This window comes from Thunnus maccoyii, chromosome 5 (assembly GCF_910596095.1).
Source record: "Thunnus maccoyii chromosome 5, fThuMac1.1, whole genome shotgun sequence".
In the NCBI taxonomy this organism is placed as follows: Eukaryota; Metazoa; Chordata; class Actinopteri; order Scombriformes; family Scombridae; genus Thunnus; species Thunnus maccoyii.
Genome location: NC_056537.1, coordinates 18,685,940 through 18,713,687, shown reverse-complemented (window position 1 = coordinate 18,713,687; position 27,748 = coordinate 18,685,940). Strand labels below are relative to the sequence as shown.

The 27,748-nt window shown below is 41.8% G+C and overlaps 1 protein-coding gene across 1 annotated transcript in view; it reads right to left on the bottom strand.

Annotated features, from left to right (window-relative positions):
- ptprq (protein tyrosine phosphatase receptor type Q) overlaps positions 1-27,454 on the bottom strand; it is a 37,961-nt gene extending 10,507 nt beyond the window's left edge. Inside the window, exons 1-43 of the mRNA XM_042411927.1 lie at positions 26,928-27,454; positions 26,651-26,776; positions 26,372-26,515; positions 25,631-25,916; positions 25,243-25,460; positions 24,309-24,489; positions 23,688-24,059; positions 23,268-23,579; positions 22,227-22,517; positions 21,809-22,114; positions 20,834-20,964; positions 20,392-20,521; positions 20,145-20,298; positions 19,917-20,023; positions 19,202-19,299; positions 18,575-18,743; positions 18,140-18,400; positions 17,847-18,007; positions 15,354-15,465; positions 14,688-14,796; positions 13,981-14,095; positions 11,689-11,758; positions 11,380-11,579; positions 10,943-11,171; positions 10,697-10,825; positions 10,452-10,598; positions 9,926-10,089; positions 8,774-9,311; positions 8,457-8,618; positions 8,100-8,279; positions 7,864-7,971; positions 7,267-7,548; positions 6,883-7,164; positions 6,328-6,448; positions 6,074-6,228; positions 5,798-5,943; positions 4,971-5,142; positions 3,238-3,558; positions 2,872-3,147; positions 2,596-2,747; positions 2,183-2,324; positions 790-1,065; positions 272-643 (exon numbers count right to left, since the gene is read on the bottom strand). Of these exons, the coding sequence (XP_042267861.1) occupies positions 272-643; positions 790-1,065; positions 2,183-2,324; positions 2,596-2,747; positions 2,872-3,147; positions 3,238-3,558; positions 4,971-5,142; positions 5,798-5,943; positions 6,074-6,228; positions 6,328-6,448; positions 6,883-7,164; positions 7,267-7,548; positions 7,864-7,971; positions 8,100-8,279; positions 8,457-8,618; positions 8,774-9,311; positions 9,926-10,089; positions 10,452-10,598; positions 10,697-10,825; positions 10,943-11,171; positions 11,380-11,579; positions 11,689-11,758; positions 13,981-14,095; positions 14,688-14,796; positions 15,354-15,465; positions 17,847-18,007; positions 18,140-18,400; positions 18,575-18,743; positions 19,202-19,299; positions 19,917-20,023; positions 20,145-20,298; positions 20,392-20,521; positions 20,834-20,964; positions 21,809-22,114; positions 22,227-22,517; positions 23,268-23,579; positions 23,688-24,059; positions 24,309-24,489; positions 25,243-25,460; positions 25,631-25,916; positions 26,372-26,515; positions 26,651-26,776; positions 26,928-26,972 (8,452 nt within the window). The 5' untranslated portion in view covers positions 26,973-27,454. The remainder of the gene's footprint in view (positions 1-271; positions 644-789; positions 1,066-2,182; positions 2,325-2,595; positions 2,748-2,871; positions 3,148-3,237; positions 3,559-4,970; positions 5,143-5,797; positions 5,944-6,073; positions 6,229-6,327; positions 6,449-6,882; positions 7,165-7,266; positions 7,549-7,863; positions 7,972-8,099; positions 8,280-8,456; positions 8,619-8,773; positions 9,312-9,925; positions 10,090-10,451; positions 10,599-10,696; positions 10,826-10,942; positions 11,172-11,379; positions 11,580-11,688; positions 11,759-13,980; positions 14,096-14,687; positions 14,797-15,353; positions 15,466-17,846; positions 18,008-18,139; positions 18,401-18,574; positions 18,744-19,201; positions 19,300-19,916; positions 20,024-20,144; positions 20,299-20,391; positions 20,522-20,833; positions 20,965-21,808; positions 22,115-22,226; positions 22,518-23,267; positions 23,580-23,687; positions 24,060-24,308; positions 24,490-25,242; positions 25,461-25,630; positions 25,917-26,371; positions 26,516-26,650; positions 26,777-26,927) is intronic.
- Between the last annotated feature and the right edge of the window lie 294 nt (positions 27,455-27,748).

Genomic DNA, 27,748 nt, shown 5'->3' with positions numbered 1-27,748 from the left:
TTTACTATATACCTGTGAGAGTGATGCTGCTCAATCATACCTGTGTTTGTTTAGGTCTTGTAATGGAGACACCAGAGGCCCAATTTATTAATGAAACATCAATCTAGATGGGTTTAAAAATACTATTTAACAACTTGTATACTTTTTTTTACGGCATACCTGGAAAAAAATCACAGACTTATTTGTCAAATATTACTCCTTGTGTCCTGGCTAACCGCCAACCCTCAAGTGCAAACACAGAAACGTCATACAATCTTTGTGATGTTCTTACTCCCAGCAAGGGTGCGTGCATAATTCCAGCGTGTATATTCTCCAACTCCGGCGTTTGTCACAGCAGCCACTTTGAAGCGGTAGTATCTGTATTTAGCCAGGGACTGGAGTGTGACGCTCTGGTTCCCTTCAGTGGCATCTGAAGCAGTCACTGAGACGGTTACATTAGAGTCCACGCAGTCCGGGTTCGGTTCGTCCTCTAAGGCCGGCTGTGCAGTAGTTAGGACGTCTGGTTCACAAACAGTTGAAAGCAGCTGTGCAATGATGTGGTACTCTTTCAGCAGGCCTGGAACGGAGAGTGGTGGAGCCCACTGAAGTGTCACATTGTTAGGGGTGACCTGAGATATGTTGAGGAAGCGAGGAGCAGCTGGGACTGGTAGGAGAGACACAGAGGGTTGTTTTCGTTCTGTATTAAAATGAGCAATTCTTTGAATTCACCACGAGTAGCTTCTATTAGATAGTAAGCTGTGTCTACAATTGCAAAATGACAATTACAATAATTACAATAAGACTGACTACCTGATTCGGAAAGAGTGGAAGCAGTACAGTTCATTCTGTCTCCAGGTCCTGCAGAGTTGACTGCAGCCACAGTGAGTGCATACTCCTGGTCTGGTGAAAGCCCAGTCACTGTGTACTCTGGTGTGTGGGCCTCAAGTGTGAAGGACTGCAAGTCTACCTCCACTAGAATCTCATAAAATAGGATCTGCCCATTAGGGTTGGCTGGAAGTTCCCATGATAGCTGAATTGAATCCCAGCCCACTCCTGAACAAGACAGGTTCCCCACAGCATCAGACACTGCAGACAGAGAGAGAGAGAAGTGAGACAGTGATGCTGTTGCACCAGAATTAGTTTTAGTTAGTATTCTTCACTGTCCACTGTAGGAGAAAAGAACCAAATTAAATTTCAGTTTTTATCTATAGTTATTTCCTTACACAAGCTGAAAAAAAGACACACAGGATTCTGCCTTACTGAAAATTACATTTTTTTAAAAAAAATTGCAGTCTGCAGACAGACTTAACAGATTTGTGACTAGAAATACTGATACATTTATTACATGAAAACAAGACAAATTAGCTTTATCTTGAACTTGTTGTAATTTTCAGAGACAACCATTACCGCCTTTAATTTTCTTGGCTGTATAGCCAGCAACTCTGCTGTAACAACCCACTCCACTGTACCTGGGGGGAACTGTGTTCTACTTGTTTTATATTTGAATTAAGTATAACTGCTGGGCTTTTTTTCACAATGATATTCAGATGTTATTGTGAAAAAGTCTCAGCAGCGTCTCCACTGCCTATGAACATTACCTTTCCTTGGAGTTGATGGGAGAATAATGACAATGTTTTATACTTCTTTCATTGAAAGTGTTTTAAGTTTTTCATTTATTTGCTGGTTTACATCCCTTTGTCAAAAGAACCTCAGCTCTAAGTTTACACCAAAAAAATAACTGTATAGATGGATAAATATATTTGAATTATTTGCTCGTTTTTTATATAATTGGCATAATTGGATTGGTTGCTGCCATTAACCCTTGTGTGTTTCAACCTTTTTTATTCCTGTCTTTTAAATGACTGCATTTATGTAGCGCTTTTGTCCAAAACACTTTACAGGGTTTTTTTTGCAGCTCATTCATTCATTCACACACACACTCTCACACCAATGGTAGCAAGCTACTGTGCAAGGTGCTGGCTTGCCCATTGGGAGCAATTTGGGGTTCAGGGACATTGAACCAGGGACACTTTGACATGCAGACAGGAGGAGCAAAGGATCAAACCACCAATCCTATGATTAGTGGACGATCCACTCTACTTCCTGAGCCACAGTGCCCCCCCCCCTTTTAAGTTCTTACAAATTAAATGAAGTGAACTAAATCAGTGTTACGTCCCTTGTGTGTAGACAGTGTGTACTTTACCTGACTCTTTAGTGGTGAAGGTCACAGGGCTGCTGAACTGATTCCCATGGCCCACTCTGGTGTAACTGTAAACACTGATCTCGTAGGAGCTATGAGGCCTGAAGCCTGTTAGATACTCTGTGGTTGACGGACCAGAGGAATTCTACATTTGTGCACACACACATAAAAACATCACACAGAGGAGATTAAATCATCCAATCCTGATTACTGGATGTCTTATTGTATCAACACACATATGTGCATGCGTGTGTAAGTATAATGTTATTGCTGAGTGGTATCTGGAGTGTGAAATTGGAGCTACCGTCAGTGTGACAGTGTGTACTTTCACTGAGTGGGTCTCTGGAGTGTGTTCAAGTGTGTGTGTGTGTTGTTGTTATTGTGGAGTAGCTTTTGGTGTGTGAAATTGACAGTACCCGGTGTGTGACGGTGTGTGTGATGAGGTCTTGGATCCTAAAGCCGTACTGTATCACCACTCCATTGGGCTCCAGAGGAGGCTCCCAGCTTAGCCACACAGAGACATCTGTGTGGTTGTGTATAGTCAGGTTATAAGGAGGGGACATAGGGCCTGAAATAGGCAGATAAAGAAGAAGATAGACTGAAACAGACAGTAGATACACACCCATTGTTTCATAAATAAACACTACCTCATTTGGATCTTAGAGGGATTTTAAACCTGCTTTCAAACTAACCTCCTTCATCAGTGTGCAGCAGCAGCAGCAGAACAGGCCCCGAGCCTTTACGCGTTGCAGCTGTGACAGTGAGGTTGTAAGCTGTGTATGGAAGTAGGTTAGTGAGGATGAATGAGGTGTTGGGCGTCTGTGTTGTGTTGGATCCCCCTGGGCCAAACAGCATGAGGGTATACTCTGTTATCTCCCCGTTGGCCTCCAGAGGGTGCTGCCAGACCACTGCGATGGAGGACGATGAAAGGTTCCTGGTGGACACCAGCAATGGAGAAGAACTAGGAACTAAAGAGAAACACATCCACACACATGTGAATGTCATGACAGATACATGAACCATACTTCATAAGTGAATGTTTGTGTTCATGAACTCACCGTCATCATCCGTTCTCAGGTACATTGTGCTGGTATGGTTGTAGGCAGGGCCAGCTCCAGTTGCCGGGGTAACAGTCAGCACATAAGGAAAATATTTCCTGAGTTTGGTGAATAGGAAGACATTGTCGTTGGTGATATGCTTGATGGTCTTGTTGAGAGCTGAGGGTGCTTGGTTGGGCAAGTTTGGGGGGATGCCAGCTTCCTGCAAGGTGAGCAGATAGTGGGGACGGCCATTCGGCTCCAGGGGAGGGTCCCAGCTGATAATGATGGCAGTGGAGCTGAAGATCTGAGCCGTCAGGTTGTGCACTGAGTCACTTGGCACTGGAAAAGGAGACAGGTGGTTACTATTATTAACTACCAGTGACAACACTTTGATTTGAGTTCATTTTACTGTGAGTCAGTAAATAAGGGCATAAATCAACCATACTCAAATGAGCAGCACACCAATTGGCATCATCATCATTATCACCATGTGTCACAAGCACTGTCATAATCATTGGCAGCATTGTCGTAATGAACACACTCAACAACAGCACGTCAAGTGGAAAAATATGGCATGAAAACACTTCAGCAAAAAAGAAACACAGCAAAATAAAATAGAACAGCAGACAGTCAAAGAGACAGTATCCTAAAAAATTATCAGCCGATTCAAAAACATTCAGGCATTCAGGAGGGAAACTCACATACTGAAAACCTTGGGATTGAAAGAGGCTGAAGAGAAAATACTCATCCTGTTCACACCTGTGTTTACTGTTCATCATCTGAAAATAACTCAGTCAGAATGCACAAAGCAGCATAGTATACAGTGTAGAAAAAGGGGGGAGATGAAGGGGAAAAGGGGAGATAAAACTTGAGAGATCCATAAGATGAATGAGTGGATGTGAGGGGCCAGGTGTGTGTGTGTGGGTCTGAGCCCAGGGGTGTGACCCCCAGCTGGGCTTGGCTGTGCGGGAGAGATAAGGTGCCCTGGAGGTCCGGTGCTTGGCTGAGAGTGGAGCAGCTAGAGCACAGGTAGAGATACAGAGTCAGTATGAGCAGTTATCAATCAGAGACAGAGAATACTTAACGAGCAAAATGTTAACGAGAAAACAAAATCACTACACACAAATATGTACTTTATGTGACTACATCTACTATGGCGGCTGTCTGCACCATTTTTCCCAAAATCACATAAAAACAAAGATATCAATTTTATATACACTTCATTCTCTCCTTGAGGATATCAGAAAGACACGTGCACAACTACATATTATATGCGTACATGCAAATGTTGGTATCCATCGCAACAATGCAACTGTAGCATGAGCACAAGATGAACTTATCAAAGCACGTCATGTCAACGGTTCTGCTCTCTCTTTCCTATTTTTTCTCAATGTTTCTAATACTTCACAACTTTCGTCGTGCTTAGTAAAAGGAAACACAAACTGGTTGTCTTCAAGGAACAGTGTCACAGGCGGACAAAAATAGAGCCAGTTTGCTAGACTGACAGTTATCTCCTTTCACTAACAGGCTGAAAGTTACCATCTTTAATCGCAGAGTTTTTATGTAATTTTCATTTGAAATTAAAGAGTTTTGAAAAAAGTGTGCAGATCTGCCATCCAGTGAGAATCTGAATCTGAGTATATAATAATTATTTGGCTTAACATGTGGCATTTTATGTGTATTTATTCACTTTGTCTAATTTCAGTTGGTGTATGTATACTTGTGTTTCAGTGTGTGTGTGTCTGACTGACCGTCCTCAGGTAAGAACAAGGTTATTGGCTCGCTCTGGACCCCTCCGTCCCCCTGTACAGTGCTGGAGGTCATCCATATGGTGTAGTTAGTGCCCCCAATCAGCCCAGTCAGAGTGTGGGAGAGGGCTGAATCAGGAGAGCCAGGGACAGGTAAGTCTGAAACGGGAACCCTCTATGGAGGAAAAAGAGTGACGGGGGTTACTTTCACACATTAGAACAAATTAAAGGAAATACTACAATAAAGTGTCTTAACAAGGTGTTGGTCCATCATGAGCCACCAGAAAGTTTCTGCATTTGTTATGTTTCTCCACTCATTTATGCATTTTTTTAAAAGCAATTTTCTTTTTTTGCTACTTAGGGGTAGGGAAATAAGCTGTAAACACAACACTGACATTGTATCACCTCATAAAGTTGATACGGCATGTAGGTAATTAGTTACTAGTTATCTGTATTACTTAGCTATTTATACATCCAGCAGGCATGGCATTAGCATTCATTTGGAGTCAGGGTCCATCTGATGAATGTAAGTCCAATATTCACTCTCATTTTGGCTTCTGTGTAGTCTCCACCAGTTCTTCAGCAGTTCACCAGCTTGTTGCTAACTTTGTCTGACTAGTTATGCAGTGTAAAGTGACTTTATCAGAGCTTTTTAGCTGAAAACAGCTCTCTGCAGCAACTGGAAAACAAGGTCAATGAAAGCAAAGACACAGAAGCAAAACAGTAGAGTTGCTGACTGTAAAACCAAAACGTGGACCTGAAGGACACTAGAATGCTTCATAGAGCTGAGGAGAAATGTCACCTGCCTGTATATTCTATATGCGTCTCACCTGCTCAGTCACAGTGTTATTGTCGCTGTAGTAAATGGTGTAGCGTACAATGATTCCATTGGGCTCGGTTGGTGGGTGCCACAGCAAGGTGACAGAGGAGGCGGTCACATTTGCAAAAGTCACATTCTGTGGGGGGTCAAATGGCTCTGAAAGCCAGACACAAAAGACACACAGACAGATATTCAGGAAGAGAAAAAAACATTATAAGTAAGCATGGTGAATAAACATTTTGGATGTGAGGATAATAAAGTTAGCTGCCAAAAAACTCTCTAGCACCTGCATCTGTGGTGGTAAAGCTGATGTATACCAGCACTCCTCCATCTCCCAGTCTAGTCCAACAGGAGACAGAGGCATTGTAACGACTTTCTGAGTCCACATTAATAACCACAGATGTCTCTGTTACATTCTGCCACAGCTCCGTTGTTTCATTCCTGACAATGAGAGCAGCCATTAATGTCGCATTGTGTTCCGTTTTCTTTTTAAATCTATTTGTTCCAAATGGGGACTGTTGAGTAGATTTAAAAACTCACCAAACTCTGACAATGTAGTAGAGTATGTCTGAATTGGCTTCAAGTGGTGGTTGCCATGACAACTCAACTTCATAGTCTGACAGCTTCCTGGTGCGGAGGAACTGAGGAGGTGTATCTGGAGCTGAGATGCCGGAGAAAAACTTACAAGTACAGTAACACAAACAGGTGTAACACCCATCAAGGGAGAAAGCGAACCAATTAAGAGTGATTAAAAAAGAATTGCAACAAATCAGGAACTCAGAAGACCCACAGGAGCATACCAGCGAGAAACAGAATATTGGCCTAAAATGAATAAATGGTTAGTTGTGATGATTCTGTTTGGACTTCTCAGTCCTGATGGGAGGCACGAGTAGCACGTGGAATGGAGTACCTGTAATGTAAAACCATTAGCATGAGCTGAAACAGAGACATGTAACCGAGGAGGAAAAGACAAGAGGAAAGTAAGATTTAATCAGATGCCCCTTCGAACTCAGTCATGATGCAATCGTACAGTCTCCTGGAAGTGAAAACAAACCCTCTTTTTTTCTTTCCTCTGTCCCCACCCTTCCCTCTCACCATCCTCCAGTGTGGTGATGTTGAGCGGCTCGCTGCTGTAGTTTCCCGGCCCGACACGTGTGTGTGCCTGCACCATGACTCGGTAGTGTGCATACTTCCTCAGGTGAGTGATGTGGAGGTAGTTGGTTGGGGAGGTGAGGTTAAGGTAGTGACTGGAATTCCAAAGCTCCAGGCTGTAGTGGGTAATTATCCCATTAGGCACCAGAGGAGGCTGCCAGGTCACATTCACCTCACTGGGACTGACTGACTCAAAGGAGAGGTTGTACGGAGGACTACCTGGGACTGGAGAGGGAATAAACACAAGAGGATGCAGCTTTATTGATGATGATATGAATTGTTATCATATTTGTGTATTTATTGTGGCTGTTGCATCCATTAACGCACCATCCTCTCCAGACAATAGGTATAAAGTGTCTGATGTTTGGTTTCCGTTGCCGTAACGCGTGTACGCCATCACAGACACGTTGTAATAGGAGAATGGCTTCAGGTTCATCAGGGTGACTCTGTTAGAGGAAGTGTTCTTAAAAGCAGAATACGATTCGTTTTCATATAGGACCATGTAATGTTGGATCACCCCGTTGGCCTTCTCTGGTGAAGACCAGACCACTGTGGCAGTGGTGGGGCTGGTGTCTATCACAGTGAGGTTTACAGGGGGGGAGTCCGGTTCTGAGGACGAGATAGACAGGAGAAGTCCCAGAAGGGTTCATATGCAGTATAAGTGGAAGTTCAAATGATCTTTCACCGAATAAAATGTTATTGAATGTCATCAACTGCAATACAATCAAATAATCTAACTGATCTGGCATCAAATTAAATATTGGTAATTCAGTAACTACATAGTAAATTTGATCAAATAAACACGCTGGGCACCAGCAAAAATTCAACAAGGTGAAACAGCTTTTAATCCACAACAGATTTACTACCACTATTTTCAGTCATACATTATCTAACGTTGTGTTTGTTGTGTTTGTCAGTACACACCGTCTTCTAAGGTGAAAACAAAGATGTCATCTTCCTCAGACAGAGAGCTCTCTCCCACAGCTGTAGATGCAGCCACACGTAGCTTATAAGCAGTATACTTGTCCAAATCTACATTAGAACAGAAGAAAAAATATTTAGTAACACAACTGTATTATAGTAATTATAATGAGTATTACAACTGCATGGAACTGTGTAGAAAATGTGAATTTGTCAGTCCATGAGTGTGCATACCCTACCTGTTATCAGTTTACTGGTAGTGTTAGTAACCCACTTCAGGGCCTGATCACTGTGCATTTTGAGGCCATAGACAGTGTAATGTGTGATCCGTCCATTGGGATTGAGCGGTGGGACCCAGCTCACAAGTATGGAGGTGGAGCTGATGTTTTGGTAGGAGACATCAAGCACAGAGCTGGGGACTAAACGACACATTCATCACAAGACATTATTATAGAAAATGAAATTCTAAACAAAGTTTGAAAGTACAAAGACTCAGTTCAGCTGCAGTTCAATTGCAATTAGAACACTTTAAGATACTTTTTTCTTCTTAGTTTCTCATGGCTAGTGATTTTTACAAGTGGCCTGGGACCACCCACCCTGCTCTCTGGTCTTCTCAGTGATATCTGTGGCAGGGCCCTCCCCCACAGTCGTGGAAGCAGCGACCCTGAACGTGTACTCGGTGAAGGGATTCAGATCTGACACCAGGTAAGACAACTCCTCAGACAAAACATCCATCACCTCCTCTCTCACTGTCACACCTGCAGTATGAATGCAAACACAGATGGATATAGATGTGGACACAGGATTCATAAGAATCTGAACAGATAATTGTCTTATAAGAGTCTGTGAATTGTGCAAAGTAAAGACTGCAGGAAGTTAAGCAAAGCAGTGTTTACAGATTACACTCTCCCACCTGTTGTACCAGAACCTGTTGCGCTGCGTGTTGAAAAGTGTCCTGTAACTGATGCATCACGTGTGGACAAGCGGACCTGGCTTGGGGTCAGCCCCAAGGGGGACGAGTCAGAGGTCATATCCCTAGCATGTGTTTGCTTAGTCAGCCAGGGTGGAAGCGTAGCAGGTGGCACAGAGGTCAGAGAAAACGCAGAGGTCCCAAAGACTGTAGGGTCAGAAGATTGAATATTTGCGCTATTAGCGTGTGAAGCAGAAGTGTAACTTTTTCCCGACTTCTCGGTGGCCGTGGGGTCAGCAGTAGGATTAAAGTCCATGCTGGGTTGAGCGCCAGTGTTAGTACTCTGGTCAGCACTTGTAAGTCCAGAGTGTGTGAGGGTGGAAGCAGTCATATCAGTGGGCTGTGCGCGGTCAGACACAGTGGCAGTGAAAGTCGGCGGAGATGTGATCAGACTGAGCTCAGCAGTTCTCTTACGTCGCCCTGGACTGTTATGTAGCTCAGGAGAAAGGGACCTTTTGTACACATCAGTTGTATTTGCACTCTGAGGGAAGAAAAAAAATATTCTGAGTGTAGTTTTTCATTTCTTATAGTTAATGCCATGGGTGGAGTGTAAACAACCATTTTGGCTCATCAGCCTACAAAACCACGTCTACTTGAATATCTCCATGGTTGCAAGTAGACATCAGTCGACAATAGACATGATTTACAGGTTGCATATTAAGATTATTTTAAAATGTCTCATAATCCAAATGATTACTATACTCAGCTGTTGTTCATAGAAAGTGTCGAGAGTACCATTAAACTCTGTGGTTATTTGTGAGGCTGTGGTGGTGTTTTCAATTTGGATTACATTACATTGCAAAGGGGTGATGATACAACCTGAAAATCACTGCAGAGTTTAATCAATGCCTCTTTGAAATGGGCATTTTAAGATTCACATAGGTTTTCTTGGAGGGCAATTGTAATGAATTGAACAGGTGTTCCTGAAAATCTCTGGACTTTAGAGAGCACTTTTCTTTAATATGTACAATAAGTAAGTGGAAGAGTTTACAGTCCAATATAATCCAACGTTTTCAACAGAACAAGTTCAGTGACAGTTGAGGGCAATTTTTTAACAGTACTGAGCTGTGATGGGAAAAATATAAGGGGGCTTACTGGTTCTGATGTGAGGGTGATGTCTTGCAGTAGAGTTTCATCAACCAGCACCAGCAGTCTGTACTGGATGATCGGACCATTACGCTGGGCGGGGCTTTTCCAACTCACACGGATTGAAACCGAATCCTCAGCTATTGCCATCAGGTCCTGCACTGCACTGGGTGCTTCACACGCAAAGATAGAAACAGAGGAAGACACAGAGGTACATAAAATACATCTATACACATGTACAAATATTGCGCATTATGTTAAGGTTTTGTTGGTAGTATGATGTCGCTCAGTCACCTGGACTCCTGCATCCTTGTTATGTTTATATCAAGGACCTCAATAAAAACTTATTGAACTTATTTGTGTGACATTTCTGTAGTTGTGTTTGATTTAATGTCCACAATGATGAAATGTCAAATAAACTAAACTAAGTTAAGTTTATTTGAGTTAAGTGTTAAGTTACAATTCTATGTTCTATGGGGATTTATTCAAAAGCAAAAAGAGAAGCATTAGTACATTACTTCACAAGTGTTTTTACCTTCAGCAGGTGTAATAACATCTTCTTGTGCCGCTGGACCCACTTCTCCAGCAGCTCTGGCTCGGACAGCGACTGTGTACCTTGTGTAAGGAGTCAAACCAGTAAAAGCAAACCGCGTGTCTCCTGTACTGTTCTCATACAAATATCCTGGGCAAAAGAAGAAAAAAACAATTGTGTGCATTTCTGTCAGTTTGAGTGTGCTTATGTATGCATGTGAGTGTGCTCTTGAGTCAATATTTAATGACCTGTAGGCCCATAAAGATAGAGCGTGTAAGTGAATTTTCCCGTGATAATGTTTGGAGAGTTCCAGGACACAGAGATTGATCTAGACGTCATATTCAATATGGAGAAGTTTTGTGGCGGGTCTTCTGGGGCTGCCATAAACAAACACAAAGAAATCATTTTTTTCACATGTGCAGTATATGTGCTAATAACCTTCTAATGCACAAATCAAAGAAAACCTAGGGCCTGGTTTGCTTCTTTTTCCACACCTGATTCTGGCATGCGGACCATGGTGGAAGCTATCTGTCCTTCTCCATCGGAGGTGAAGGCTGAAACCTCAAAGAGATAGGCAGTGTAAGGTCGCAACTGATCAACTCCTACTGATATGGGCACACTCCAGGAGGCTGCAGGGGGCACGGCAGAGAGGGTGATGGGTGGAGATGATGCCGTTATCTCCAAGGGACTGAGAGTCGCACGAGATAGAATATCAGCTGCGTCCTAGACATACAAAACATACACACAAGGACAAGAAGGAAAAGTACATGAGAAAAAAATGATTTTGGATTGTTACCCTTGTGAATTGGTAGCATTTCATTAATGAGGCTATAATAGATTTTCTTTTAAAGAGAGAGTATAGAAAAAGTATACACCATTTCATAATAACAGTTCAGTTTGGAAGACAGAGTGTGACAGTATAAAGCAGTACATTGCAGTGAGGCAGCGCTCCAGTCATTATGTCCTCTGCATTGACCTCCAGTATGCGGACTGTCTGCCCTGTGCGAGCATGTTTAGCCTTGACTGCAAACTTTGTGATGAGGCCATTGATGCGGTGTGGCAGGAACCAGGTGACCATGACGAAGGTGTGATTCTGGGCAAATGCAGTGAGGTTGGTCACCAGGCCAGGGGCTGCATGGAGCACACACACACATGAATGTACAAACACATCTATATACAATACATTTATCTTAGGTTTTGAGATCAGAATGCAAGGGTGTGCTTGTGCACGGATACCTACGGGACTCAGCAGTCTTTATGTATAAAGATTTGCTGAATGCTCCTATGCCAGCTGGGGATATGGCTGCTACCTACACACACAGAGAGAGAGACAGAGAGAGAGAGACAGAGAGAGTTGCTAGGTATTACTTATAATGATTAATTCATGTTCCTGTCAATAGGGCAGTCATCAGATCCTGATTATGTTCTAATCTCAGGCATGAGGAACTGGAACAACACACTGTTAGAGGTGATTTAGTGATCCCAGTGACACAGGAGCCACAATGATACAACACTATACACAGAGTATGTCAACATTATGTAAACAGATAACAACACAATCACTGGAACCTGTAAATTTATTGATATAGCACCTTTCTAGTTCAGATGTCGCAAAGTGCTTCACAATAACAGACAAAATAGAGACACAATATAGAAGTAATTGCAAGAAAATAGAGATAAAAATAAATAAGTAAAACTACTCAAAGGTAAATATAAAACAGTAGGTCTAAAGCTGCTTTTTAAAGGTGTCCACAGTGTCCACAGATATTAGAGTTCCAAAGTTTAGGAGCCACGATTTTAAAGGCACAGTCTGCTTTAGTTTTGAGCCTGGAACAATCAACAAATCCTAATCAGAGGACCATTTTAAAGACCGGCTGGTAATATAAGGACACTGTAGATCTCGAATATAGATAGCAGAGCTCTGAAACTTATCATGAGGATCTCGAATTGGATCCTGAATTTGATGGGGAACCAGTATAAAGAGATCAGTTTATGGTAATTGGTCTGGTTCCAGATCTCTGAAATCCTGCCTACATGTTTTTTTAATGATTAAAATAGAATAAATGAAAAATCAGTTAATAATAAAGGAAAAAAAAGAAATGGCAAGCAAGTGGGATTACCTGGTGGAAAAAACATCTATGTTCAGCTGTTGCTTACTATACTTTGTTATACTGATGAAAAAATGCTGAATATTTAACAAATGACAACTTGTCAGGAAAAAAAAGAAAAACAGCTTTGTTTTAAGCTTTACCACCAAGCATTTCTTATTTTGTCTAAATTGTTAAAAATGATTTCCCAATGCCAATAATTGCAGAAAAATGTCAGCTTACAGAGTGGTATGTAAGTACGTTTGAGAAGAGAATGTATAGAGAGCAGACAAAACACCTGTACAGTGCAGTCTTATGCAAAAAAGTAGGTACAATTTATCATAATGAAATGCTATATAACAACCTCTGAGCAGCATAAAAATGCCACTCTGTGCATTTCATGCTTCACATACAGTGATAATGGTTCTCTGGGGGCTACTATAATGGATTAGATTGTACCAGTGTTCGTGATATTTTTTCTATCCCCTGAAAATCACCACAAATGTAGTTTAGAGGTCTTTGACTACAACAATTACACTACAAAAATAGGTTTTCATATGTTAATGTGTCTCATAGTCAGCTGTTGAGACTTAAAACAAGAAAAGCATCTGCTAGTAAGCTTTACAGTGCAGTTTCTCTTGTTTCAGGAATTTTCTAGAAATTAGATTTAGTACCTTGAATCAAGACAGGGCAGAGTAGGTTTCTGCATTTGCATCAAAAATACATTATTCTGACTGATTTTAGAGCTTTCTTAAAACATGATGGAGAAACAGGAGAAATAAACTCCCTCTGTTGTCATTTCTTTCTGTTCGCTGAAAGAAATGAATAAATAATAGATGGATGTTTATGTTTCAGTGTGCAAAGCAGTATGTGTCATTTTACTGCTAAGGTAACAGTAACATGCACAGAACCTTTTTAGCCTGCCCAGATATACAGATCAAAGACGGAGCTCTGTACACAGGTTAGTGAGCTGACAAACTCACAGGTGAGATGTAGTAATATGATACACACACACACACACACACACACACCTGACACACACACACACACACACCTGACACACACACACACATAGACATACACACATATATACAGTATGTGCAGGTATAATCTCTGAGTGTGTCAGTCTCTCAGAGTCCATTTGTATGAAGGTCATCGTGGGTTAATGAATTCTGAAAACTAATAAGCACGATCACATTCAAGCTCAGTGAGAACAGACAGTGGAAAGAGCCGTGGCTCATCCATAGATCTGTTTACCTGATTAATAATGCAATCAGGATCAATTACCAGTATTCAGCCAGATCAAGAGAATAGCCCTGTCCTGTTGGATCTGTGTTAGCTAGGCACATCCACATGATAATTCAAGAAGACACTTTCTAAGAATATGTACTAGTCATGTTATAAGTAATATGAATGGAGAGTGGGCTCTTCTATGTGTACGATACCTGAATGTGGTACGTAGAGCCTGATGTGAAGTCAGTGAGCAGAGTCTCTGGTATGTCCAGGTACTTGGTCACCTGTGTGAAGGAAGGGTCGGGGTAGGGACACACCTCCTTGTACCTACAGGAAGAAATCAATTCTTAAGATCATCGTCTCCTTAACATATCATACATTTATAAACAGTATGGAGCTGGATGAAGAGGTTGACGCAACATTAAAGGCACATTATGATTTAAATCCTATTAGATTCAGATGCAAAATTGCACATAAAATGGAACCATGTAAATGCATGTAAATGCATGTCTCAGTGTGATCAATACAACTACAAACATAGAGGCTTAAATGTGCATAGAGACCAAGCACACAGAGTTTACAAAATTTTACACAAAATGTATATTTTACAACACATTGTGACATTAATTTATGATATTTAGTATTTATAATTGATGTGTATCTACTGGTAATTCTTTCCTTTATTTATTGATGTTCTTTCTTAAATTTGACAATTAAACATATTTGTTGGTAATAGATTTGACATTTTCATTATCTCATGATGTCTTAGCATCTGATTGGCTGTTGCAACAGCAATTTTTTTGTCAGAGACAATGACAATAGAGCTCTCTTGTACCTGAGACACACAATCTGCATTGACCCAAATAGATTGAAATAAATGCTCAATCACAGTCTTCCAAGAAAACAAATGAAGAACTACCTGATGACATATCCGTCAATATTTTTGGCATCTGATGGCATGATCCAGGAGAGCAGAATACCATTAGAGCCCACGGCCTCTCCTTCTAGTCCTGAAGGTGGACCAGGAACTGGAGGGGAGGAAGTGTATGTGTAAGGTGGAGATTCCCCGAGTCTTTCATTTCAATACTTTCAGTTTATCTACAGTGTACAATACCATCAATAACCAGAAATTCATTACACATCATTTGATTAATAACAAATTCTGTATATCAGAAGCCAACAGACTGCATTAGCAACACCATTTGAAGAACAGTGTTGTTGTGGACTGATCCTTGGAGCGTTTGTGTTAGTGTGTGTGTGAGTGAGTGTGTCTTAGGCCGAACTCTGATGAATAAGGCCTCACACAGCAGTGGCATTTCACTGACATTCACTGCAGACCCATTCATCCTGCGGTTCAAAAGCCCAGGCTTAAGTTACCTAAGAGGAATTAAACAGGGAAGGGAGTATTACCCCTGTCCGACACACACACACATACACACACTAATTCCTTTTCCTCAGTGTGTGTACTGTATGTGCTATACAGGGACTAAGTTAAACAGCAGAGGGCATAAGAGACTTTATCACCCCAAAACATGACCCAAACAAACAAGAACAAAACAAAACAGTGTGCATGTGCACATCTCACCACTGTCGTTAGTATTGATCATGCGGCTGACTCCAGGGCTGAAATTGGAGGAGGACACTGCTGTGACTGTGACAGTGTATTGTGTCCCTGGACTGACACTGACCACATTGGCCTGTGAAAACAGAAAAACACAAACACCTGGTCACAACACACACACATACACACACAGGATCAACAAGCTCATCAGTAATATACTGTAGATCAGTGGTTCAGTGGGGGTGGGGGGGATCACTGATATAGAACATATTAGCAAATGTCATATTAGCAAGCATCTAATTGGACCCACAGTATTCCTTAAAAATCTCCTTAAAAATCTTTTTATAAATCGCCTTAAATAAAAAATCTAAAGGCACGCAGACTTCTGGTATTTTAGTTTATGCAATGCCTAATACACCACAACTCTGTTTGAAGAGAAGCCTTACACACTCAACCATCTGTATTAATATATAGTTGGGTGGTTGTCAAGGTGACAGCTTGTTCCTGCTTGTTTGCATCTTTATATGTTGTGCTACATATGTTTATGCTATATAACAAGCTCCTTGTCATCCCAGCCAGTCCCTCTATACAACAACAGATCAGTATCCAGCTCCAATCAACCCAACTCATGCCCACAAAGCCTGCCTGAAACTTGGGTGTCTTGATTGATGACTAACTAATGTTTTAAGGTTCACATGGCCTCAATTGCACAGTCGTGTTAATTGGCTCTGTACAACATCAGGAAGAACACACCCTACCTGTCTGAGCATGCAGCATAACTCCTGGTATAGGCTCTTGTAATATCATGCATTGACTACTGCAACTCTTTACTACTCCTGACAGAGGCCTGCATGTACTTTCAAACCTCTGCAGATGATCCAGAACACGACGGCACGGCTAGTCTTCAACCAGCCTAAAACAGCACCTCACCCCACTGTTCATATTCTTCCACTGGGTCCCAGTTGCTGCCGGCATCAAATTCAAAACCCTGACACTCTGCCAATGAAAGGCGCCTGGTACCACCACCACAACAGGGCCCTAAGTCGCTAGCCAGACTCTTCTCTTCTGTGGTTTCCCAGTGGTGGAACAAGTTACCAAACTCCATCCGATTCACAGAGTCCCTCTCAATCTTTCAGAAAGTGCTAAAGACCCAGCTCTTTTGTGAACACCTCTGCACTTGATGGGCTGAAAAAAAAAATCTGTCTTTTTCTATGCAGTCTATGCATTGCCTATTTGCACTGCCTGTTGGTATCTGCATCCTATCGGACTCAAACTTAGCTTTATGGCACTTACTGGCATTGTTCTCGCCTGACTAGATCCTTGCTTGTGTTGTATCAACTCTCAGATGTATGTCGCTTTGGATAAAAGATTAAATGGATTAAATGAAATTGTAAGTGTAATTATCTGTGAGACAGATGAACAGGGTGCTTAAGTGTGTGTTTGCACCTGGTACATCAGCATGCTGGGTAACAATGTGTAACACTCATACCTTATGTGACGTCCCCAAAATATGACCAAGCACTTTCTGCATCTGTGTGTGCACATCCTCTACACATACCGTATATACTTCTCAATTCATTTGGCTCCAAGTGTACTTATTTATATATCTGAGAAACAAAAATGTTCTGTGTATACATTAAGTGTGTTAACACCTACATGCACAGCAATACCTGATAGTGAGTGCTCAATTCTTACCTGTGAGTGTACCTGTCCCATGCAGAGTGTGAGCAGCGAGATGAGTGAGAAGAAGGCCATGCTGGGTAGCAGAGTTAGCTTTAGTTTAGTCACAGCAGGTTAGAGGCCTCGCCAGTAGAGCTGCATCCACAGTTAGTGTACAAACGTTAGTAGTGGTCAACAGGTAATCCACTGAGCTGCACAGGAATGACTAGAAGCTGGTTAGTGGCATGAGTAAAGGTCACAAGGTTAGTCAACCAGGAATTGGATAATAACAGATCTTGGTCTTGAGGTAGTCCAAACTTTTCGTGGTTAGCTGGGGAGGGCAGTGGGTCTTTTGATTAGCACGAGGCTAATTCTCTCCCTCTGGTCTCTCTCGCTCTCTAGGGAGAGCTGCTTAAACAAATGAATGATTCAGAGTTGAGCTCATGAGGCCAACTTAATAAATAATGAGATCTATTACTCAACTCTGTGCTCTCTCGCTCTCTCTCTCTCCCTCTCTCTCTCTCTCTCTCTCTGTGTGTGTGTGTGTGTGTGTGTGGTGTGTAAGGTTACATTTTGGGGGGTATCTGACACCTGGCAGCCGGGAAGAGCCGGTATGGGGTGGGACTTGGTTGAATGGGAGGAGAGTGCGTGCGTGTAATTTGTACATTTAGAATAATAACGCAGCTATTAGTCCAGAGCTCTACAATGCCATCCTCCTCTCACCTTGATAAAATTACAAAAATGTATTTAGGTGAATTGTACTGTCTTGTTGTCCAAGTGTAAATAAAAAAAAAAACCTTGTTACAGTAGCCAAGCAGCGTATGTTTGATTGAGAATGGTTTGTAAAGGTGTATCTACCTGAATGTATCCATCACGTGCAGGGTGCACTGTGACTTTTCCCTGGTTAGGTAGCAGATTCACTTGGTAATGATCCACACACCCAACTGCCTGCTCCCAACGTAGTGAGAACGCACGTGCAGACACATTGACGACACGGACTCCTCGTACACGGGATGGCACTCATGGAGGACAGGAGAGGGAGAAATAAAGTCAGAGAGGTGGGGAAAGTTCCTGTAAGTTAATGAAGAGGCGATCAGGCCAGCTGAAAATAATGGGGTGATGACCAGTGCAGCCCTTGTGATGTCGTCTACCTGTGGTTACAGTCAAAAAGGCCGCGCTCCCCGCTGTCAGTCCTCTCACCCTTTCAGCGCTCACATTGTAGCTGCAGCCGTCCACCAGCCCTGTAACCACGACAGCCTGCTCTTCCTTGGGTATGGTAAGTGTGTTTGTGACCGAGGTGTTGGCTACCGTGACTCTGTGGAAGTCAAACTCACCAAATGCACTGTCCCAGCTCACAGAGACAGAGGAAATGTTGACGTCACCCAAATGAAGGGCACATAAACCTGCTGGGCCTGGACAAGATTTTACAATTTTACCACGGCAGTTTTCATAATTTAGGCAACAATTTAATTATTTCGTCATGAGGGCATTATGTTCTGATGAAGGAGGCACTAACAGCTTTTTATATCTTGAAAAGCGTAGTTCTGTGTGTGTGTGTGTTCCTGTATATATAGTGTGTCTCTTACGTGTGCTGAAGTCTCTGCGGACTCCTTGACTGGTGTCTGAGCCCAGCACACTATGAATACTGATGCCGTAGTCTGACCCTGGGATCAAATCCCTGATCTCATAACTTGTGCCCTGGACAAGCACCTCTATCCATGATTTTCTGTCCATGGTCAGCAGGCCAAAAACAAGCTGGGAAAAACAATAAGAAATCTTCAGAGTCCTTTTCAGGGATTTAAAAAAAATTTCAGTTACTGTGAGTGAAAACACAAGACCTTTCTGTTTTAGGTACTGTGCAGTACATCTACCAATATCTCTCATTTATTTCAGTGAATATGGGTTTGCATGATATGTGCATGTAATGTGCTTGGTCATTCTTCCTGGCCTTGCCCCTCCGGAGATTCATACATATTTAAAGGGTTGGAAACTCAATCTGTGGTGTGCCGACGGCAGTTGCTAGGTTACCAACAGGTGAGTGCAGAACCTGACACATGTGGCCTCCTTTGTCCTTGAAAAAAATAATTTTGAGTAATGTGTGTCAGACAAATTACATCATTATGCACATCTGTCTGGAAGTTACTACGGCGTAACAACCTATATGCCCGTCTCTGCTTCTGTGATTGTTGGGTGTCACTGGATGGATGTCCTACCTTGTACCCCTCCACCTGTCCTGGTGGTGCTCTCCAGGTGACAAACACAGACGTCACTACCTGCTCCGCAAGAACCACTTCCTGTGGCACCTCTGGGACTGGAGACAGGATCACATGACAAATAATCAAGACTTACTCTGGGTAATAAGGCATGAAGTGAACTTTTAACTTTTATAGGTTCACTTTAAACCAGCAGGGAGAGATATTGGAGGGGATAGAGCACTGTGATCCAAACTAAATTATGTATGTTTACTTTAAAGTAAGTATTTTCTGCGCTACAGTTTTTTTGTGTGTAAAAAGTAAAATCAGCATTATAATAGTAAAAGCATTGTGAAACAGCAATCTAAGCAAATATCGAAGCCAAAGACACACATGTATAATTTCCTTTTTGGCTGGTTCCTCTATGTTTCAAAACTTGTTTCTATTTTGAAAATGAAAAAATTTCATACTACCATCCTACGCTGACACAATATTGTAATAGAATGTTATCAGTGAAGTGACTGAGACTGAAACCAAATACAGACAAAAATGATTTCCTTTTTGTCTCTCATAGTTTCCCCAGGTATTCGTTGTGTGTATTTCTTACTGAAATATTCCTATTTTCTTAATATAACAGAATACTCACTGAAATTGTGCTGCATAATTCTGTTCTCCTCTGACTAATTATTTCCTGCATTAATTCTGAGATCCTACTCGCTGTCTTTCTTTTACTCACTAGTATGGAGGATAATAGTAGCAGGTTTACTCTTCCTTTCTCCACTGGTGCTGATCACTTCTATTGTATATTCGCTTCCAGGAGTGAGGCCTTCAAAAGTGTAAAATCTGTGAACAAACACAGGAGGTTGTTATTAAAGAATGTTTTGATTAATTTGATTACTGATTGTAATTCCAGTCTCATACAATTGTAATAATTTGTGTACTTGATGACAAGAATGAGACTGACCTGCACTCCTGATGAAAAATGATCAGCTCTTGATTGGATGTTCTGTTTTTAATTGACAGGATGAATCCGCCAAGCACACCGCTGACTGTATTCCAACTAATGCATATGGATGATCTGGTTTTATTGACAAAAGACACCTCCACTGGGCTGGGAGCTGGTGCATAAAAAAAAATATAAATAGTAATCAGAATAGAAACATGGAGCAGTGTTCGCCTGTGTGTGTGTGTGTGTGTGTGGGTCTGTTTACCTGCAGTGATGTTGATGGTGACAGGAGAACTGTCGGTGAAGGACTCCTTCTCTGTTCGTAATGCAAAGTGGTAGAGTCTGCCTGGAGTTAGACCAGAAAACACTGCACTCTCACTTAACACCTTCTGAACCTGTAGGACACAAATTAAATGAGTAAGGAAGCTCACTAATAGCCTTATTATAATTCCTACAGTAACAGCATTAGTTCCAGCAGAAGGAGGTTATACACATGCATACATAAATGTTTTATACATAAAAACATGGTCACTACGAATCTTCCCTGAAGCAACCACTGATTAGTGCCTTGCTCAAGGCTACTTATTAGTAATTCCAGTGGGGAGAAGACTTTGACAGGCACTTAATCAAATATGAGCCTCAGTAAACCTGCTTCTTAAACCTAAAAGCACTGTTGGATACATTATTTTGTTTGTTTGTTTGTTTACCATGAGTGCATGGTCACAGTTGAAGCAGATGACCTCGTAGCTATGAGCTCGTCCTTGTGCTGGATCCCAAAGTAGCTCTATGGATGAATCGGTCACCACACCCTCCCTCACTCTGCTGGGAGGGGCCAGACCTAAAATCACGAACCATAGCACACAAACTGTGCTGTAATTATTCTGCTAGCATATTCAAAATACTAATTAGCCTCAGCTGGGGATATTTTAAACACTTGGGGGTCGTGTGAAAGAAAAAAGAAATCATAAGACATTACAGTGCTAATAATTTTACAGTACAGTGTGAAGTGGTGGTGTCAACATTGGGGCAGATTAATTTGTACTAACTAATTGTTATCTGAACAGGGAGAGGAGATAGAAAAAAACTTTTAATTGATGCCAGGATGAGGATAGTTATTGTAGTGCAATCATGTGAACAAAAACACATTTGGCCTTCTCGAAAAGCAGAAGTCTTAAACTTGCAAATCATTCTCAATTGAAAGAAGTCACATTTCTCTACTCTTGTTACTTTTAAAGCATCAGAAAACACTCCAGATTTTTTTGTCTGAGTGCTTTCATGTTTATCAGTTAGATTTAGGGCTACTGGCGAGGGCAGATAATGTTTCATCTTATTTGTTTTAGTTTTCCTGTCCAGCCATTTATCGCTCACTGAGGCACTCAATGAAAGCAGCTACTGTAGAGGTTTCAATTGACTGGGCTTTAGGTGAAATATAAGTGGTACAACAATAGAGAAAAATGCTGTGTATGTGTATGTTGTGGCCTTTTGGGAGGCTGGTAATGGATCTTCTTTGTTGTGAGTTAATTAAAGTAAATATGAGACCTAGTGTTTATGCTGTTGCACTTACCAGCAAGTAAGAAGTTTTTACATTTGTCTGCTGCCAATGGTGATCTGACCAGTATGTCCAGTACATATATGTGTGCGCGTGTGCATGCAGAAAGCTTCCATTAGCAGAAGTAACTCACTTGTTTGAACAGGGTGGCGGGTGTAGTAAGGTGGTCCCGTCTGCTGTCGGCTGGTGCTGTACACACTGAGCTGGTATTTTGATCCTGGACGGAGGTTGCTGAGGGTTATGTTATGATAGCTAGCGCTAGAGAGGGAGTGCCAGTTACATGTATATCCGCACAATCCCCCACACACACGGTCACATAGGCCCGGACATAAACACACTTTGACCCCGTCAATTAGACCCAGCTGTGGATGCTGGATGTACAGCTGTGCAGAGTTTGTGCCCACTGAAAGAGGGACTGCTACCTGAACAGGCATTGGATCTAGACATAAGACAGACAAAAACAGACAGTTTTGCAATGGATGAGTACCTACTGTACAGTGGGATGGGTACTTTCAATACATTGTTAAAGGCTGTAATCTTGTTTCTTTTACCTGTGGTGTGCATGATGCTGGTCCTCTGACTCCTGTCATTTCCCCTCAGAGCAACAACTCCTATGTCATAAGTCTGACCTGGAGTAAATTTGCCCAAATCAACACATACAGACTCATTTACCCAGAGTGTACCAGGACTGGATTGGTTTATCCACAGTGAAGACGCTCTGGGGTTATTGACAGGGTGGGATGTGACATAATAATCTGGAGAGTCATCAAGAGGACTGGTCCAGCAGACAGTCAGGTTTCCCCTTTTGCTCAACACCAGCAGACTGCTGGGAGGCCTCACAGCTGAGAGGTACAATAGAAGATTTTTTTTAGTTTTGGTTTAGTCAACGCAACTCATGCATAATTGTGTTATGTACAATTATGATTATGATTTCAGTTTTGACAATCATTGAAACCATATTGTAATTTTTATAACTCATCTACTTTGGTTGGCAGAATTGCTGATCATATGTCCATTAATGCCAACTGTATTTACAATAGATACAATGCAAAAATGCTCATTACAGCCATTTGATCACATCAGAACAATTCATTAAATCAAAGACAAGTCTACTAAACCCATTCACTGGACTTTTGGTGTGACATTTAAGATGTTTAACTTCTTATCTGAATTCCTTTTTTGTGCAGGAAATATTCAACATTTCTTTTGAAGGGTTGCCAGGTTGTGGGGCCTCCCAGAACTAAATACGGTATTCATTTACAGTGATGGTTTAACTTCACAACGAAAGTCAATGCCAATTGTGACTTGGTATCGTACTGGATGAATAAGGTGATCTAAACTGTCAATCATAGAGAATTAGTGAAGCCTGACTATCATGTAATAGTAAAGTTTTCATTTGTATGTTTTGCTCTAATTTTCAAACGTTTTAGTTTCTCCAAATATTTGAATGAATCATATAGATTGTTTAAACTTTCTCTAAAATACTTGTCAAGCTTTCTCAACACTCACATACCATACAGTATTTGCAACCAAGTATAGAACACATTTTGGTATCTAAAGCTTGATAAAAAAAAAAATAAAATAAAATTTACCTGTCTGTACAGTCAGAGGCACCTGTCCACAGCTCTCAATCCCATGCTGGGTGACTGTGTAAACTTCAATCCTGTATTTCCTGTAAGACTCCAGCCCTCCAATCACGGCAGTATATGACTGCAACCCACCAGCCAGAGATGATCTGGAGATATTGGTCATTCCAACTATCCTCTCTTGACTTGAAGACATGTCCACATAATGTACAACAAATGTCCACCCAGCCACATATGGTGCGTCTGGCAGCATCCAGTGAACACTGATCTGACAGACTGTTATGGGGCCGGTAGTGATATTTTGTGGAGAAAGAGGTCCTGTGATAAAGAGAACAAATGTGAAATTAAATCTGTTAGCAGAGGATATTGCCTATTTTTGCTCCATTTGTGTACCCTACAAGCACGGCTGGTTGTCAGCAGACTCACTCGTGTATGCAGTTTGTGTTTGTCCCAAGCTCCAGGTGGCACCGGCAGGGTGACAAGCTTGAAGTGTGAAAGAGTAGACGCTTCCTGGAGATAAACCTGCCACAGTTACCCCTCTAGAGGAGAGGGAGATGGGGACTTTCACAACCTTTTTAATAGTTCTCTGGGTCCCTTTTTTATCCTCTGCCCACTTCTTGCTTCTATCCTTTTCATCTTGACCTAACTCTCCCCTTGTGTCTTCTTGATACTGGAGGAATATCTCAAAAGATGAAGGATTAAGTGAGTTCAGGGGTGAGAGGTCAGCCCAGCGAAGCTCTACCTGTTGCTCTGTCACTTGAACCAGGTCAAAGGAGAAAAAGGCAGGTACTGGAGGGGCTGTGGCAGAGGGAGAAGCAGAGTAACATAACTTGAGTTAGAAATGTGAAGATGTGCTCACAAATGCAATTGTTTACGTGCTTTGGACAGAGAGATCGAGAAAATCATCGGTCAAGGGCTGATGCAATTCCAATTAGAAAACAGATATTTTATGAAACTGCTCTGCTAGTTTCAACATGAGATATTTTCACAATAACTTAATAATGTAAATGCTCTTAGTAATGAAGGTATATTGCACAAGTTATTTACTCTCGTATTGGCAGATGAAGGGTAAGGAGATGTTACAGAAGAAGGGAGTGAGAAAGTATCCTGGTCCTGTGGCATTCCTCTGAAGGACAAAACAGTCTGTCTGACTGGCTGGCAGTAATGACATCATAGTGTTTGTCAGGTTATAGGCTGAGCCATCTGACCAGAAAGGTTGGCCTTCCTCCTGTGGGGTTAACAGAGGAGAGGCTTTACACATGGGAAGACACCATCAACTTCAGATTTGATAATATCAAAAACAAACCTCCTCTTTAAGGAGTAACTACTTCCATGGGGATTTTCCTGTTTATACAGTAAACTAGTTTTCCAGTAAATCCTCCTCCACTGACGTGCTGCTCATTTGAACATCAGTAATGGCTTGTATAATTTTACTTTGGCACTAAAATCAAGTCTAAATACCTTTGTGACTGATGATTCACCACAAAAGTAAAACTATTTTGGCCATTTTCCTCAAACCATCATGATTCTCTGTAAGCAAAACTTTGTTATTCTTATGTAGAAAAGTTCACTGGATGTACTGCAGGATATTTTCAAATGACTTGTCCTGCACTTCATTTTCTGCATAATTTTGACAGTCATGCAGGACAGAACAACTACTTAACTCCTAAGGATACAGGATAAAAAGCATGCACTGTCTTGTAAATATTTTATCAGAAGGTTTTCTTGACAAATCCCTCTTTAAATTACTAAATATTAAATTATTCATGAGGTTGAAATAGAAATGTGAGAAAATGCTATTAAATAATGTATAAATATGCATATTCTCAAAGACGCTTTAGCTAATCTGACAATGTAAATGGAAAAATAATCAAAGTAAAAGTCATAATACAACATTATTATTTATTATGGCTTTAATGATAAGATGAATAGAAAAAAAGCATATTCTCCTGTGTACTTGATGTGTCTATAATACGGCTACCTGCTGGTCATTGAGTCCAGTCCACAGCAGCAGCAAGGTGTTGTGTCTCAGCAGATGAGAAGATACAAAAAGCAGATCCTCCAGGGTCTTTAGGTCAACCAGGTGACTTCCAGCTGCCTGTTCTCTGCAGCTGTGCCGGGCATCACTCCAGGCCAAACCTGCTCTTCTCACAGTGTAGCAGTTTCTCCCATTGGCCAACCAGCCAGTGTGGCATTGAGCTGGAGACAGAAATCATCATCAACTCACACTCACAGATCCCAGGTCGCGGTCACGATGGCCACATTTATGGGGAATACATCAAGTTGAAATAAACAGAAATTATCCTTTAAGGTTGATGATCAAGTCATGGTCATGTGTTTGTGGTACAGCATATTATGATGTACAGTACCTGTTTCTATGCCAAAGCTGAGTCTCTGCTTCAAGGTCATATTGAGGTGCTTTACAAATGTAGTGATCACAGCTTGGGCCTTGAAACGTGTGCCAGGCTGGAGACCTTTCACTGCATACTGGGACTTTGCCTCTGATGAATTAATGTTGAAGTTGTGTGTGACAGATTGTGTGTGAGTGTTGTATAGACTCAAGGTGGACAGGCTTTGATGCCTCTGGAGTTTCCATGTCAGGAGGGCAGTAGTGGTTGTGCTGTATATATGAAGAGAGGACAAGAAGACTGGAATTGGACATAAATGCAGAAGGGGAAGGGTAGAGATAAAAAAGAGATATGTTAACATCATAAAACATTATACCACACTTTAAAAGTTAGTTTGAAGCACTCTAATCTGGGGTGGCTGAGGCTCAGGAGGTAGAGCGGGTCGTCCACTAATCGGAAGATTGGCAGTTCGATCCTTGGCTCCTCCAGTCTGCATGTCGAAGTGTCCTTGGGCAAGATACTGAACTCCAAATTGCTCCTGAGGGCTGTGCCATAGGTGTGTGTGTGTGTGTGTGAATGATTAGAAACTCCTCCTGATAAGCACTCACTTTGCATTGCAGCCTCTACCATCAGCGTATGAATATGTGTGTGTGAATGTGGTGTGTAGTGTAAAGTGCTTTGAGTGGTCGGAAGACTAGAGAGGCGCTATATAAATGCAGTCCATTGAATAAAGTATGCCATTTTTCTGCACAAGGACTCACTGAAGTGAAAGGTCTTTGCCTCAAGCGTGGTATCATTCCTGCTGGCTCTAAATGTGATGTTATACCCTCTTGGATCCTCAACCAACCATAGTGACATCTTGCAGTCAGGAGCACATGTTGAGTGATCAATGGGCTCCACGTACACCTGCAGAGATGTTGTAACAAAGTGTGAGAAGAATATATTCAGTTCTCATACTTAATAAATTCAACTCCTATATCCAAACTAATGTAGCTGAACCTGATTATAACTAAAATTTTACCCCCATTTAAGTGTTCTTACCAGATGGTTACTTGCAGTCATGCAGGTGATTGTGTAGCTGTCTGGATGTTGAGCATAAGGGAAGGGGTGAAATACAAGTTCAACCTCAACAGGGTTTGAATGCTGTTCACAGGTCAGCAATACCACCTGAGGAGGAACGATTGTAAGTAAAGTGTGCCTTAAATACACTGACAATACATCTGGAAAAATAGATAAGGAAAATGACCATGCTTTTTTTCCCAGTGTTGACTAGAAATAGTTTGACAGAGGAATAAAATGGTCTAGGCCTTTACCTTACCTGACATAAACTAGCAAGTAACCACAGACGCTCTGTTCCACCCATTGGAAGTGTCAATCCATCTCACCAAACACACTCTGCAGCAATCACTGATCAACCTTGATATATAAAATCACTTCGGTAACGGCGACAGACAACGGATCCTGGATGTGTTTTGAGCCATTGGCATGCTAGTACGAAGACCAAAAACAGCTGTGCGTAAACATCGGTTGTGGAAAGTCCCAAACCACAGTATTTGAGTCGCTGACGCAAAGCTCAGGGTCAAAAAGTTAACGGTCTGTAGCCTACAAATTATCTATTATAAAATTATAAGGTATTTTAGACGACTTTGAAAGTTTGTCACACACGCGTAGTTATCTTTAACCCAGAGGAAGTCTCTGATTGTTTTTGCTAGTTTTACGCACAGCCCGGACTTTGAATTTAGCGCGCACTCAAAGTCAGCTTTCAATGGCTCTTTCGTCGAGAAGCAAACTCTTATGTGAAGGAGCAGAAGGAGTTTCTGTGTGTATGGGAGGAGTGTGTGTGTGAGAGAGAGAGAGAGGGGAGAGAGAGAGAGGAGAGAGAGAGAGAGAGAGAGAGAGAGAGAGATTGTGCATGTATGAGCTCAACCCAATTTGTTCTGGCTCTTTGTTGGGATAAGAACAGTTCACCATGGCAACCACGGGCACATGGCCACTCCAGAGCTGGCTCCTGAGGAGTGTAGAGGTGGGGAGGCTCTGGAGATGTGGGCCATACCGAGGGTAAGAGGAGAAAGAGGTGCGCTGGGGCTTTATGGGAAATTGAGATGTGCTCACAAGCTTCACGCCCCTACATGAGCAGCA